Source organism: Miniopterus schreibersii (genome assembly GCF_964146895.1).
Source record: "Miniopterus schreibersii genome assembly, chromosome: 12".
Classification (NCBI taxonomy): Eukaryota; Metazoa; Chordata; class Mammalia; order Chiroptera; family Miniopteridae; genus Miniopterus; species Miniopterus schreibersii.
Window position 1 is genome coordinate 49,776,438 of NC_138112.1, and position 16,452 is coordinate 49,792,889.

Here is a 16,452-nt window from a genome sequence, read left to right on the forward strand (position 1 = left end):
AAAGGAGGTGTGCTCAGGACACAGCCTTGGGAACCCGAGAAGAAGAGGAGATGGGAAAGCTGGCCTTTCTCCCACTGAGTCTCTCATTCATTTATCTGTCTTTTTAGTTTCCCTCAAACATTCTGACGCTCTGTTGAGTTCAGTCCTGGCATCCTGCAAATATTAGATAATCAGGTTTGTGTTCACTATACTCCCTTTAGGGAAGAGAGAATCCACATTTTAATGGGGTATATATTATAGATTCATAGATTCTATTTCTGAATATTTTACAATATGACAATTATCTCAAAATACAAGTGAATGTATTTAAAGATCCAGAAGTCACTTTGTAGGCCTAACCAGTTTCCTGGTTACAGGTTAATGTTAGTTATTTTGTTAGTGGCAATATAGAGTCCGAAGTTAGTATCCTATACAATAGAAGAAACATGATAGATTGCGCTTAAGAGTCTTTTGTGTTCATCAATCCTATGACATTCATTTTTATTCTCTTCAATCAACAGATGAGAAAACAAAGATTTGGAAAAATCTAAACAATGCATTAATGTGGCGGCGAGCAGGAGTGTGAAGTCATGTTTGTCTCCAAAGCCCGTGTTCTTAACCACAGTTATTTTTTTACATTTCAGTTTGCCCTGATGGGCTCTAAGTGTGTGGAGCACAGGAAACTTATCTTTTCCTCTCTGCGTCACAGGGTGTAACGGTGCTTTACACGTGGGTGCTGAATGAGCTTCTGTTGAGTGAATGGAAGTATCCAAGTTTTTCTTGGGACGCAACCTCCTCACTATACAAATCCATAGAGAAGATGTAATCCAAATGCAACTTAAGCCAGTACTTCACTGTGAACCAATTAATATGAAACACAAAACTATCTCCTTGGAAATAAGCTTTAAGAAAAACTCGGCTGCTTTTATAAATCTGTAAGTAGCAAATCTGAGAGGGAGGATTATCAGATGAAGGAACAGATTCATCCAATTCAGGAGACCAGAATTTTGCAAGAATCAAAGGATTTGTTTGCAAACAGCTTTGGGTAGCAAATTCACTGTAGCTACCAAATAGGATTAGATGTGTTGCCTAGAGCACATGCTATGAAAAAACCTGGGTAGTCATCCGTTTTTTTGTTGTTGATAAAAAACTCAAGGTATAGGCGGGATCTTTTGCTGAAGGCAGTTATAACTCTAGGTCTTTTTGTGTCTTTTTGTTGCCTATTGTGTTGCCTTAAAAACCTCTAAAGATTAGACTTAGAAGCAAAGTATTAAACAGAAACGACATGACATCTTTTAAAGGTAAATCACGTGTAAAGATCGAACTAACCCCATTACATTTAGTTTTGTGACATGACATTGCGTCTTTGTGATTTGCAAACACCAGGAAATCTCATGGTCTTCAGATCTCTATTATAGCTCTTTTCTGTGATTCCCTTCATTTAGTTCATTGTCACTTATTTTTTCATTCATTCATCTCCATGAACTTTGGGGGGGACACCTTCGTATTTCTAGATACTCACTATCATAAGAAATATAAACCTAAGATGTTGTCTCTTAGGTTTTTGAGAAATTTGTGTTTGAATGATGGACAAAAGGAGAATAACTGTGATAAAAAGGGAGATGTGTCCTTACACGGATGTGCACGTATATGGCGTCCCTGGGGCTGGGGGCTGGGTGCCTGCAGGAGCTGGAGAACGTGATACTGGCTGGGATTTGGAGGGCGAGTGTGTGTATCTCCTCCCCTTGGTTGTGAGCTCCTGGGTTTCAGGAATCGCGTCCTTGTTGCCTTTCCAGCCACCACCGCTCAGAATCATTCTTTACTCATGTGTCCAGCTCAACCAATATTTACAGAATTGAATAAGTGTTATCTTTGCTTAAAACTTGCTTTCTTGACTTATCAACAAGATGACATGATAGACTAGAGACAAATACGGGCTCTAGCTAGTTCCTAACCTGGTGTCACCGTTCGTTAGCCGTGCGACCTGGGCTGTACCTCGAGTGTTTAATGTCGCCGACACTGGGCACTGAGGACACAGACAGGAATAGTGTAGCTTCCACTCTCGAGCCCCCAGCACCTCTTGTTCCCCTGCCACGTCTTCAGGTCTGAAATTTAAACGCAGGCCTAGGACTTGTTACAAGAAGGGAAAATGGTGATTTTTCCCGTTTCCTTTGGGCCGGCTGACAGCCTGAGTGGCACAGCCCGGCTCATGCGATGTATCGGAAATCCTCGAGGGACAGCCTCGGATTCCAGTGAACCCTCCGAGACCCCGTCCCCAGAGCAACTGTCGTGTATGTCTGCCTGTGGCAAGTGCTGACTGGGAGAAACAGATCTCTGAGGACAAAGGCTGCCGCAACCCATTTATAATTTTTAAAGCCCCCCAAATGTCACTGAAAAGCCTCTAAGTGTGTTCTGGATTGGGGTCTGTGGTGGCTGCTTCTAATCCTGCTGACTGTGCAGAAGCAGCAGCCAGTTTTGTGAGCACGATGGAAATGCGAGGGCCTCTCAAGGAGTCTGGTTGCACAGGAAATGGAATTTTTGGCTTCAGTTGCAAACCTGGCACCCAGAACAGAAATGTGCAGCCTGGTCACCAGGTGCCAGTGCGAGATGAGCTGGCTCTTCCCAGCGAGCCCCTGGCAACGCAGCTCCCAGACAGGGCAGCTCCGCTCCTTCCCTCATTCTCGGTGCAGGCCAGGGATCCCTGCTCTTGGGGCAAGTTGTAGATGGATAACAGTGCGATTGCCTTCACTCCCTGCCAGGGCCCTGCACAGACGACTCCTGTCCTGCCGGCTCACGGGAGCTTTAATGCTCTCTCTTATCATTCCATTTTGGGAATAAAAATATCTGTAAATTTTTTCAGTATTTGCACATTGGTCACTACCACTCCTCCTAGAAATTGCCCATCAAACTGAAGGCTGGAGGAATTATTTGTAACATGTTCGTATAACTCATCCCCCAAATTGGGTTGGTTTTGAGAGCGGAAGAGGCGGCAGATGTAAATGAGGCCTGACTCCGGCCAGCTAGGACATGGGATTTTTTATTTATTTGAGAAGCTTTGCTGTTGTATTTCCTGATTTCCCACAACACTCACTGTGGCTGGATGGCTGTCACCTAAATATTGTTGGTGATCTTGAAGTGACAGGGTCTGTGGGGATCCCGACTGCCTTCCTAGGAGCTTCGGAAATAACGCCTGGGGTAGGATTTGTTGCTGCTCCAGTGCAGACAGTTCTTTGAGCAGAACATAGAGAAGTTACCTTTGAAAATCAGCCTTCTGGTGATGTGTGTGTCCCTGGGTAACCTGTATTCAAAAGATACCCAACTGACTCCATAACCCAGGGTCAGCCTTGCCTCTTGGTGAAACATCGCCTGCGGTCACCCACTTTAGGGACCCGAGGTGTGTCCCACAGAACCTCGCACCTGTAAAATTTCAGAAATAATGGCATAGTTGTTGCATATTTATTTTCTGGGGATTTCATAATACATGTACACACAAGCTGACACCCTGGGTCCTGAGGGCTGACTGCTGTTAGAAACCTAAGGGATGCTGGATGTCAGAGGACTGCGTGGACCAGGCACAAAAGCCATAAAGGAAGAAGATGGCAGTTGGCAGAACAAGCTAAAACTAATGCTGGAGTTGCCCGGAATAAAGAGCTGCACCTTCTCTCTCTTCACGTGGCTAAAATGCCATGCGATGGGAGCGACGGGTCTCAACTACATTTATAGCTCCGTGCACAGCTCAGGGCTCGTCTAGGTAACAGGACCACTGGTGGCTGATTGCCCTGAGCTGACGCCTACAGCAGGGAACTGGTGAAAAAGAGCCCAAAGAGGGTTTTAATCATTATGTTCTATGTCCCAATATTAATTAGATTTCTATTCATATAAGACTGCCAAGGTTCAGCTATTTCCAGGAGAGCGAGGGGACGATTCCTGGCCAACAGTGGCTGCATTCCAAGAAATAATTACCCGGCAGGAATGGGCTGACCTTGGCATCGTTATTGACAGCTCCTCTCTCTGCAAAAGTGTCAGCTCCTCCAGCTCAGAGGCAGCCTTTGGGCTTGAGAATCTATGCACGATCTAGGTGTTTGCTGATTCTAAAGAGCCTGATCCTGGAGCGAACACAGCCCAGGAGACTGGCCTTCATCAGGAATGCCTGGAGAATGACTATCTCTGGTTGACTGTCATAAATCTGTCCTCTAGTAAATCAGCAGTTTTAACAGAGTTAGAGCAGTAGTTCCCAAACCGTGCTCCCCAGAACACCAGCTTCCAAGATATTAAGGAATCCCCCCAAAGAAAGCATTCCCCAGACAAATATTTGGGAAACAGGGTATATATTCTCCTTTCTTAAATTTTGCAGGGCATATAAATTTGATAAGTCTCTGAGACTGCACTATAAAAAACTTCAGTTTAACACTGTTGAATCCAGAGTTTCCTGAACTTACTTATTTATGGATATGATCAAAGAATGCCAAATAATATCTGAAATTACTACTTTGGAATTATTGAATCAGAGAAAAGGCATATGCACTCAGTAACAGAACTGTGCCAAACATCCTCAATTTAGTTTTTGATGACTCAGAAGCCTACAGCCTTTGCAGTTGGGAATGTCTTCGTGACCATCAGCTGTCCTTCATGGTTCCATATACGAGACAGTGCCTGAAAATGAAGCTTTCAGCTTGGATTCTGGGAAAAGCATGCTTTAGTTCTTCCCGTAATTTGCATCTTAGGTGACTTAACGCGTTATAATTGATATGTTGACATGAGCATGTTTTAGGTGTTTACTGAAAGGTTAGTGTTGAAAGAAATTAATGTCCTGGTGGGCTTGTGTTTTTCTCTGAGGCAGATATTGATGAATGTACAGAGGGGATCATTGAGTGCCACCACCATTCCCGCTGCGTTAACCTGCCAGGGTGGTACCACTGTGAGTGCAGAAGCGGTTTCCATGACGATGGGACCTATTCACTGTCCGGGGAGTCCTGTGTTGGTAAGCAGCTTTCAGCCAAGCCCTCCATCCTTCAGGACCTTTGCAGGAGGGGCCGCCGGCTTTGGTACACTATTCAGCTCCTGGTGTTAAAATATGACCCCTCACTGGTTAAACCCATCAATTTTCAAATTTCCTCCCTCTGCAATTCAGGGATTAGACCAAGGATTATGCGGTGTGGGGTTTAGAATTTTTATACAGAAACTGGGGCAGGCAGGGGACAAAGCCTGGGTCTGTCTGCTAAGGCGTTTAGTTCTCTCTAAGGGACATCATGGTGGCTTGCTGGGATTTTTAACTGTTTGAGACACAGCTGTGGGAAAGAAGAAAATGCTGCTGGACTTTGAAAGTTTGGTTTAAATCACAGCTTTTGTCCTCTCTGAGCCTTCACCTGTAAATATGCAAGAATGTGGATAGATACACACGTGCACCGTTAGGATTAAATGGGATACCGTGCATTTAAAGATGGTAAGCGCTGAGTTGATACACAGACAGACAGTGGCATTAACCTTATTATCGTCGCTGTCACCACCATCATCCTTGCAAGGTCCCCTTTAATCGCTTTTCTGCTTGTAGTTCTATTAGATGCTGAGTGGAGGAAGTTAACAGATGCAGCTCCTCACCTTCAGGACCTTACGACTTTCCTGAAACCCAAGCAGCTGATCAAAAATGTAATTGTTTCTATGAGAACCTTGGCCGGTCCGGTTCTCTCATGCCACGTGGACTCGGCTGAATTCTTAATGCCGATTTGCGCAGCCCTCTCGGGCAGGCCCCCTCACCGTGGGTTCCCAGAGCGCAGGCTGCTGAGTCAGACTCTGCCGTCTGCTCACTGCATCGCTCTCGTTCGAAAGGTCGCTACACAGAGCGACTTAGTGTTTGTCTAACTTCTCCCCGGAGATTGCCTCAAAGCAGAGGTGAATTAGGGACTGAAGGGCAACAGCATGAATTACCGAGCACCGTTCTGACGTTACTGTTGAGTCCTGCGGGGTCCTTGTTACAAGCATGGGCCCTTGAGCCAGGTTCCCTGCGGTCACGGTCCAGCTCTGCCCCCTCCAAGTAGGTTACCTTGGGCAAGGTCTTATCTGGTCTGTACCTCCTAGGAGTGTTGTGAGAATTAATCGTATCGATATCTGCTAAATGTTCAATAGCTGTTAGTTATGATGATCTTAAGCGTCCCTGCCTGTTCAGCACTCTGTCCCATTCTCTGTCCCAGTTTCCTCTCTTGTTAATGCAGCCTCGGCGAGAGGTTTGCATTAATCCCGGCTCTTCACGTTCTTGCTTTACGTACAGCTCGGAACTTGTGTGTCTGTGCAGCTCCGTGTAAACAGTGTTGTGTGCACTGGACTAAGTCAAGCGGCTCGTGTACCACCAGGCCCCCAGGAAGGGCTCTTCGATGTCTTCATAGGAGTCATCACTCCTCCCTCTGCTAACCAGAGCTGTTTCTGGTGTGAGTTTGTAGAGCTTCACTTGTTCCACCGTGTGCGAGTTACGCGCTCTCGGACTAGACTGTGAGAACAAAACAGGCTTTATTCCTCTGTCTCTCCAGTGATACCCTTTGGTCGTTGGTGTTCGATAAGTGAGAAGATGCAACCACGTCACACACCCACTAAGGAAACGCAGCCACAGAGAGGATGAGACCTTGCTCCCTGCCACACGGCTGTTTTCATACAAGTGGAGACTTGAGCCTGGGTCAGGGGTGACTCTGCATCCCAGATCCCAGGGAGAGTCCCCGTTTATACCTGTCATTCTGGTATAACTATCAGTTACATCAGTCAGTGCCCCGTCACCCTCATAAGCATCCCTGACAGGATGACAGATGTCACAGTCCCCTCCCCTGCTGATTTCTCTCTGCTATGCCGAGTGGCGTGCCTGGGGGAGGGGGAGACACAAGCTTCTGCATTCTCTGGGGAGGCTCTTTGTTCGTCCATGAACTGGCGGTCCCTGGTCTGGCAGGAAAACCTCAGCAAACTGGGCTCCTTGGCAAGGGAACAGAGCTGTTCTTACTAGGGGCCCTTCTAACTTGGGTAATGGTTACGCTGAATTCTCTTCTACCTTTGTAAATGGGTCTTCGTAAGAACAGAAATAGGAGCATCATTTAGTTTTTCTTTGGTAGCTCAGGGAACTCTGCTGGATCAGAGTTATTTCTCAGTGAAAGAGATGTATAAATCAGATCGTGCCACTTTTTACTTTCCACCTTCTGTTGCCTTCCCACTGAATGTAAGATAAATTTCTAATGTTTCCGCATGGCCTTCAAGGCTAACTCTTGGACTCGTGCCCTATATGTGTTAGCCTTTTTCATCTTCTCACACCTTGAATGTGACAGTGAACTCACCCGGTTTCAGGGCCTTTGCTGTTCTCTGTGCCTGGAACATTCAACTCCTGTCTTTTCACATTACTCTGTTCTTTTTTTGGGTTAAATTCTCATCTGCAGTGCCACTTTTTCAAGAAGATGATCCTCGTATCACTGTATCTATCACTCACTCTCTTCCACGTCTTCTATAACGCCTTCTATTCTCAAGTTTACTGTGCACACACGTGTGTAATCGTCTTCCGCCACACACATGCCGGTTCCCTGAGGACAGAGACCTTGTCTGTCTCCGCTGCACCTCCAGCCACTAGAACAGTGTAGGCACATAGTAGGCATTTGATGCACAAATCATTGAAGGAACAGACAGGCAAAACCATGTCAGGTCAGGTTTATTTTCTATTTAGTTTTACGTAACTTGCTCTGTAGAGTGTGGCACATTACACGAGATGTTAAATATCACAAAATCATGTGAGTCTTATCATTTAGAAAAAAGTATTTGACAATAACCATCGCATCGGCACAGTGTTAAGCCTTTTGGGAATATGGGTGTGACTGAAGTAAGATCTCATTCTTGAGGGATTCATGACCAGAAATTTTATGAATCATCAGAGCGTATCTTAATGGCACTGAAAATGATCACATCAGAGGAAGCCCTAAATAACACCAGTTACTAATGCTTACATTAAAAAATAGTGTCTAAAACAATCTTTAAAAATATTTTTAAGTGTTTTAGCAACATGTACTCAGCTGTGCTTTTCCCCCAGATAATAACATGTACTCAGCTATGCTTTTCCCCAGATAATAGCAGGAATGGCATATGTTAGGAACTCAAATGTGGCAATTGTCGGCTTTCAGGAGCACAGTTGCAAGTCACTCCCTGCCATTTTTGGTTAGCTGAGGATAATTACACCTGCTCTAGTGACTCCATCAGTTCCTGTAAGCATTGGTGTTATTGATGTCATAAAGAGCGGCGCCTGTGCCAGATTTACTCTTTCGTGACTAAAAATGTTTAAGATTTGCCTGTTTCTCCTAAACTACAGCATGTAATTGAAGACATGACTAGTCTTAGCTATTGTAGAGGCAGACAGAATTGCCATTCTTAAAGAGTTTAGCAAAGTCCCTCTCCCTCTCTCCCCCTCCCAATTTTTAGTGTATCTTTATAATTCCAAGAAAGTGGGGCACACAAAAATTAGCGAAGCGGTATTTGCGGAAGAAGGTAACAGTGACCCATTCCGTGCTCTCAGTGTTTGTACACGGTGGTGGGAATCAGTGATTCTTATTTGAAGAGGAGTTGTGAGCAATTGCTTCTTTATCTTGGCATAATTATCTGGGTCATTTAGAAATGAGAACTGATATATAATTAACAGTGGCATGTATAAAGAGCAGGATTTACATATTTTGAAAATAGATTCCCACTCCCTGGGATGTCAGGCCGTCCCCATGGTCTATCTTGCTCGCCACGTGCGTCTTCTGCTCTCCCGGGCGCCTCCCACGCTCTGCCTGGGTCGTCAGGCCCGCTCGGATACACCCTTCACTCTTTCTAAACCCCGTCCTCTCCTTTCTCCACTCCTTTGCTTGTCTGCTTTCCCCTGACCGTCCCTCTATCCCTATGTCCACATATCAAAATCCTCCTGATGAGGTCCTTCCCCCTAAACCAGTCATTCTCTTTAAACCTGCTTTACAACAGATTCCCCTGAGCAGCTTTTCAAAAATACCTGCAGTGGGACAGCAAAGGGCTTCAACTGTACTCTAGACTATGGAGAGCTGATGAAAAAAGATAAGCCTGATACGGTAAGTTTCATAAAAGAGGTACAAACATATAACTGTGGGGACATATAAGAGGGAAGCTTGTTTTTTTATTAGAGAAAATATATGACAGTGATTTTCTACGTTAGCTGACTATTTCTAATCATTTGGAGACTTAAAATAACAACCTCACTCTAAGTCCCATTTTAAAGATGAGGAAAGTTCCCAAGGATTAAGAGAACTTGCTCCATAAACGGCACACACAGGCCATAATCCAAGTGTGTGTGTTTTCAAAGCTTCTGCTTGTAATGTAGCAACTCTGTGATGCTTTCTGGACAGGAGTAAGATCAGTGATGAGCCCACCGGTAGAGAAGACGTTACGTAGAGCAGCAGGAGGTCAGGGAGACAAGGCAAGGGGCGAATGAGAGAAAATGAGCGCGGCCCAGGTGGAGAGATGCACAGTCCTGTCTGGACCAAGAGCATTGGGTTACTTTACCCACTGAACTCAGGGTCTGGGGCAGGAGGAGGAAAGTTAGAACACTATTAAAACAAAACTCTTCCTAAGCATCGTGGTGGTGTTTTACGTATTTTATCCATAAAAATAAACCTGCCGTGGTCTTAGCACTAATCTAGATGGTGTGGAAGATGCAGAGACTTCATTCTTTAGGGAGTTTAAAACACCGAGTTGGGGACAAACGTCAGCATACGTGTACTGACCAGTGGCATTCTGATGCAGTTGTAATTAACTGTGAAACTGTCAACATTGTAAAATATGTAGGTAACTAGGGAAGAGAGTGATTAGAGAGAACCAAAGACGGTCATTCCAGACTGCACGGGGACGGTCGGGCCCGAGGGATGGGAGGGTTTAGGTATATCACAGGTATAAAAAATATTAGTAATAGCTAAGATTAACTGATTAGTCTGCTTCATGTTCTAGGCGCTCTTCTGAGAGCTTTACACTTCCCAATTAGTATTATCCTCAAAACAAGTCCCCCGGGGGGAATTGTTATAATCTCTGCTTAATGGACAAACTGAGTCACGAAGATGTCCGGGACATCGTGCACGGTCATTTAGCGATCACCTGGTACATTTCCTCTGCCAGGAAATGTTAGTCAACATTCTTTTGAAAGACCGCATTCATGTTTAAGATTTTCGAAATATTCAGCAACAAGAATGTTGCTTTCTCGTATTACCTGTTCAGGTCTTGCTAGTATAGACCTGAAGCGATAGTGCAATAGCCAGACACTGCTCGTGGGGTAGGTGTCCAGTGAGGGGAACACGTCCAGCGACACAGCCACGTGTGACAGAGCCGTGTTTTTTTCCTGCTCCCACAATTGCTTCAGCCAGTTGTTTATTAACTGGAGATAACTTATGAAAGGATTAAGTTAAGGTGTGACTAGTGATGCTTTTTCAGCTAATTGCCTCATTTTTTACTTCATTGTGTTCTTGTAGATATGGCCTGGTATAAAGTACATGATTTCTTAATTTAGTTTATTTTGCATGTGTGTATAGAGGAAGCGTTGCTCCAAGCCAGTGTACTCTGGGGGCCATCATATAACTAAACAAACGGTAGATATCTAGGATGGGGGCCAGCTAAGAGGTCACCTGGGTGCATCAGCATGCTCCCTGACGAAAGGTGGCCTCAGGGTGATGGGAAGGTCCAATACTGCTATGTGATGGTGTCCAATCACCGTTATGGGGATCAAAAGCTTATGAGTCAATAAGACAGGCATGCCTGAGAGGCAGGTGAGGAAGCTGGCCCCCCAGCCTCAGCAGCCGAAGCCCGAGTGACTTACTGTCTCCTGTCCCCAGCTGCACTGAACTACGAAGCACAGCTCTGCATTGTAGGCCACATATTTTTGAGTGGAGTCTGGTTTCCACTTGGCATAAAGAGAGCAAAACCAAAGTGATTTTGACCAACTGAAGCCTTTTCTTTTCCCTATAGTTGACATCAGTGGTGAAAACCCAGCTGGGGCAGTGACCAGCAGAGCATTTATCCATCTCTGGATCTTAGGACGCTAATGCTGGGGTATTTTTCTACAAATAGGTTCTATGAGGAAGTATATTTGGGAAATTCTAAATTAATGGAACTTAGCTGGTGTATTTACTGCAGGAGTTTTCAGAGCCTTTACTATGCATTGTTAGTGGCCCAAATTTATTTGGCTTTAAAACTCTTTTTTCTCCCAAGCATCTTGTGGACTAGGCACTCTACAGTATATACTAACTGAAAATTTATGAATGAATATAGCCTACTCTAGGAATTTCTGGAAAACCTTCATTGTTCAGTATCATTGAATTAAATGAACTGCTCAAAAGAGGGGTTTTTTGAGCTCTGTGACAAAAATTTATTGAGCACACTTCTTGAGCTTTAAGTACCAGCGATTTCTACACTATTATTTAATTTTGTTGTGAGGGACTCATTAACATAGGACTTTTTGTCAATTACTTTCATTTTTGCTATAATCATTAAAAAATGTAAATCACTCAACTCTACCATCCTGTATTGAGTGATTTTTCTAAAGGCTTTTTGGATCTGAATAGCCATCCTGTCTCTAAGCTAAATGGTGTCAGCCCCTATGTTTTTGAGAAACACAGTTCTCCTTTGAATAGACATTTTGTCTCCTTTCATTTTGCCAGCCTGCCCTCTAGTTATTTAATAATATCTTAACGATTGCTCTCCTTTCCACTGTGCTAAGTGAACCCTTGGTAATGTCATGTCTCAGGCCACAGCAACTCAGAAGCAGTAATTAGAAGCCAGTTGCTTATTTAGACTCTGGGGATGTAAAGAGGAGTGATGCCGGCCTCCAGAGGCACTCGGGGACAGTTTTGTGCTGCTTGAATAGGCCCAGTGGGAGTGCTGAGAAGGGGAGGCGGTGGAGACCCGCGGGTGCTGTGAGGAAGGCTTTATTGGAGGGGTGGGATGGCCGACCGGTACAGGAGAAATAACAGTGGCTGATACACAGGAAAAGACTGACATTTTCCCCTAAAAGTTGCTTTGCATTGTGGTTATGGCTTTCTTGAAGGCCTCCTGTTCACTACAAACTTGACATTTTTGGAAAGATCAAGCAACAATAGAGGCACTTTGATTTTTTTTTTTCTGCACAGGATCTTGAAGCTTATGCCCTGCAAAATCTTCTTTATAGGTTTTAAATGGCTTTTTTTGGTACTTTTTTTCTGAATAGCTGGCAATTCCAACTGAGTGACAACAGAATGAATAAGGTATTCCTGAAAAATAGTTGCCTGAACTAAGTGCCTATGAGCTCAGTGTTCCCTGGGGCTCTGGGCAACAATTCTAGAAGTGTGATCCTCAGGCCGGCAGCATCAGCATCCCCCGGGAAGTTGTTAGAAATGGAAATTCTCTACCCCACCCCAGACCTCCTGAATCAGCAAATCTGGGGATCAGGCTTGGAGATCTGTTTTTTCATGAGCCCCATTTAGCTGATTCTAGTCCCCTCACATTCAAAAACCATTTCCTTGGGGTTCTTTGAGAGCCTTCAGAGGTGTCCACGAATGCCCTGAGACCACATGCAGGTGTGTGCGTGTGCGTGTGCGTCCTTGGGAGTAAGCAGAACCAGTTTTCACTGGCATCTCAGAATGACACTGACCCCAACAATGTAGAAACCATTGTTCCATGTAGTTGTCAGCTTCCTGCCTCCTGAAGTGCAATGCGAGCAAATGTTTCATTGCAGAGACTTCTGGTTCGAGTGTCTTCGAGCCAGAGACCCTGTCTATGCAGCAACGTAGAAATCGGCTTCTGCAGCATCTTTGAAATGAATATTGAATTGTTTGTTTTAGTCCGAGGTTACTCACTGCTCTGAAATATTTACCTGTGGATTTATGAGCAGGGAATTTTAACCTGCTCTGCTCAGATCAAACAAAACACTGTGAACATCAGGTCGCCATCCACTTGTTCAACGAGCATTTCTTGTGAGGGTGGGATCTGTGCTAACCCGTGTGGGAGTCTCAGACACACAGAGAGGAATGTCTTTCCTGTCTAGCGTGGGGAGAGAGGAGGTGGACAGGAATTAGGGGAGGTTGGGCTGTAGAACAGCTAGATCCATAAATAAATAAAAATAAGAGACTTTAAGAAAAAAGCGACTAACTCCTCTTGGGATTGGGGCATGAGGGGGGGATGGCAATGTATATGAGAATCTTCCACAGAAAATATATTTTCGCTGGGTCTATAGGATCAGTGTTTCTCAAAGTTGTTGAAACGTTTATTTTTGTGTGCAAACACTTTGATACTTTTAAAGATGCAGCTATTTTTAATATAAAATACAGCTATATTGATATAGTCATCTTCTTGACAAAATCTCATACCCTCTACTTGGATCGTTGTGGTCTTCTGCACACCTGTGCAAATCTGTTCTTATTCCTTATGCTCGAAATGCTTCCTCCCTTCACCCAAAAAAATGGGGCCATTAGAATTAGCTGGCTACTGACCACGTCATGATCAAGAAACTAGTGGTGCTAACATGTTGTCTTATAGTTCTCGTAACAACTGTTCACGTTTGTTATGATTCCCCACTTTATAGATGGACAAACTGAAGATCAGAGAGGCCTGAATGGTCCTTTGCGACACGGTAACAATGTCTCTGGTGAGAAACTGAGATATGACTTACTAAAGCCGTTAGTGGGAACACGCGTAAGTGAAACATGGACTCAAATCCAAGTCTCTGCCGGTTCCTGGACACGTGGCCTTGTAGCAACTCAAACTGGGTCATTGTCCTGCTCAACTCTTTGCGATAATGAGATCGTGGTAGGATCAGACTATTAGCCTAGCTTCCCTTTGAGGAGACCTAGGCAGGGAAACAGGAAGATGCTATTGTAATGGTCCGAGCATAGAAACGGGCCGGAGTGAAGAAGCTGCATTGTGCGACCGATCGATCGGTCATACGGATGCTGCCTGCCTCAGTTAAGTGTAGAGGCAGGGAAGTGGCAGCTTGCAGCGGCAGGAAGGGGACATTGGCCCATGCGAACCCCGTCTGGGTTTGTTAACTGGCCCTCCCTGGAGTTAGGCTCCTGTCCTTCCAAGGACACTGGGAGGCAGGGCTTATCTTCAGGTGTTGGCTGGGACACGCGGAAATTTCTTTTGGCAGCCTTGAGCTTTCCCAGGCCCCTTGACCTTACAGGGGCCGGAGTCATTGAGATGCGGCCTCGATGCTGGTGTTCTTTAATGTGCCAAGGTGGCGTGGGCAAAATCGTTGGTACTTAGATCCCACAGTGTTTACAGGATGGGAACGGGGCTGAGAGTTGCTCATGGAGAGAATCTCTCAGTGGCCTCCTTTGCTTTTCGTGGGAAACCAACTTAGTTTTGCCCCTTAATCGTTTTAACCTTCCCTAGGATAAAACACACAGAAAGACGTACTCAGAATAAACAGAACTTATCTCCCAAAGTCTGGAGCAGACAGGGCTCACGCCTCCTATTCCTCGCTTCATTTTCCCTTGACCTCACCCAATCCCTTCTAGATCTTTCCAGAGAATATTCCTTTAAAATAGGAGGCAGCCCCAACTCTGTTTATACCAAATCAGTTGATACCAAATCAGTTGATTAGGAAGAGAAATCTGAAGAGAGGAAGATCCTAGAGAAGAAATTATCTAAGAAAAGACACCACGAGATCACATTAAGATTTGTTTGTAGCGTGACGGTCTAAGGGCTCGAGCCCGCATCTCAGTGACCCCAGGCCCTGTAAGGCGCGGCCCTTTGGGGCCATGGTGGTCCAGAGTGTTGTCCTCAGTCGATCAATGATCACGACCCTACCTCTCCTCACAACTGGGACAGTTCCTGGGAGAGGTCTGCCCACTTCCTGGAAGTAAGGGACCCACATGGACAAAGTGGTGAAAGGAAACAATAAATAGTAGCCATGGAGGTCTTTGAATTCTCGGGGATTGTAATGAGACCCTCTGGTTATTTCCACTGAGACATGATTCTAGACAACGTTTTTCCACCTTTGATTTCTGTGTAGGTTGCAGGGTGTTTCTGGTAGTAAATGAAATTACTTTGTGACCTCTCTGTGCCTAAAACCTTTCCTTGGTGTAGGAGAGAGGAAATTATTTCTCATCTGACAACTTGCTTGAGAGAACGATTTGTCCAAACAGAGAGTTAGTTTTGGTTTCACCCCGGCTGGACGCCTCCTGCATATTTGTCACTCGGGGTTGCGCTGCCCAAGCCTCAGGGCACCCCAGGAAACCCCACTGCTCCCTTCGCAACTTTCCCTCTTTGGCACCTGCTTGCAAATACTTCTTAAGAGGAAACTAGAGATGTTTTAATAACTATGGAATGTCTAAGAAAACTGTTTCGTTCTAAGAAATCCCTTTTTATCCTCAAGCTGGGCCCTTCCATTCAAATCTATCCTATTCTCCATCTGTCACCTCTCATATTCTAGCTCAGTCCTACAAAGAGGAAAAGTACTCACATAAGGTCGAAAGTAGACAAGATCTCAGAAAACATTTTATGCTACTCCTATATTTAACCTAAGAAAATAGCGAGGACCCAAAGGACAGGGTTCTTCCTTAAATCATAGCTCAACCAGATTCCAACTGACCACATTTTTCCATTTCTTAGGAGGTGACATACACTGTAAAAGGTGCAGTGGGAGACACACAGAGAAATAAACCAGAATATTACTTTTGAATCAATAAGAAAAATGGAAAAGTATGTTCACAGCTAAGCACAGAAGGTAACATAAAGAGATATAGTAGCAAAATTAAAGCGCAGGAGAGGTAATTCTTTTCAGTCGAGGGTGAAATTTTGTTAAAGAGACTAAACAACACAATGAATGTAACAAAAGAATGTATATGGCCCAGGGTTAGGCATTGAGCAACTTGTAAAAACATATCTGCTCTACTTCTCTGTGATGCAGATGTAGCTATGCTATAACCCCCCTCACCTATAAGCAGATGTAAAAATGAATATGTCTAAGGTCATTGGCATCAAGACTGTAGCCTCTATGCAGTAAAATTCTCTGTGCATAGCAAGTATTCCTATATTTATAGATTTTTAAAATTTATTCTCTTCTTGGTTAGAATGGAATTGATTTTAAACAGATTTTATCACTAGTTAAGCATGATTTGTCCATGGCAGAAAGCAAACCAACTTGATATAGAAGGCTGCTCTGCTCTTATTTTACTCTGGTTTTCCTACCTAGAAGAAACTGTTTTCTCCATCTGCAGTAAGATGCCTGAATGTGTACAGCCTATAAATAAAATGTAGTCAGTGACCCAGGCAAGTTCGTGGAGTGTCAGCAAACGATTCTTTCAATATTGGTCACGTGGCATTAGCCCAGGTCTACTGACTGAGGCTCATGGGAGAGCCGGAGGCCAGCGTTCCTGGGTTCAGCTGTCCAATGTACTGATCAAGCCCGTGAAAATTCATGTGAGAATTCAGAATTCAAGTGGAAATCCTCAGTCAACAGGTGGAGGCGGGGTGGCTGCATAATTAGAG

General features: G+C 44.6%; 1 protein-coding gene across 6 annotated transcripts in view; it reads left to right on the forward strand.

The window, feature by feature from the left end:
• Positions 1-16,452, forward strand: part of NELL1 (neural EGFL like 1) — a 618,076-nt gene that overhangs the window by 573,884 nt on the left and 27,740 nt on the right. For 3 of the 6 annotated variants that reach the window (XM_081154971.1, XM_081154974.1, XM_081154972.1), the window contains one exon: positions 4,820-4,960. The exons of the other annotated variants lie outside the window; for them this stretch is intronic. In XM_081154971.1, coding sequence (XP_081011097.1) covers positions 4,820-4,960 — 141 coding nt within the window. The remainder of the gene's footprint in view (positions 1-4,819; positions 4,961-16,452) is intronic. 6 annotated transcript variants of the gene reach the window in all.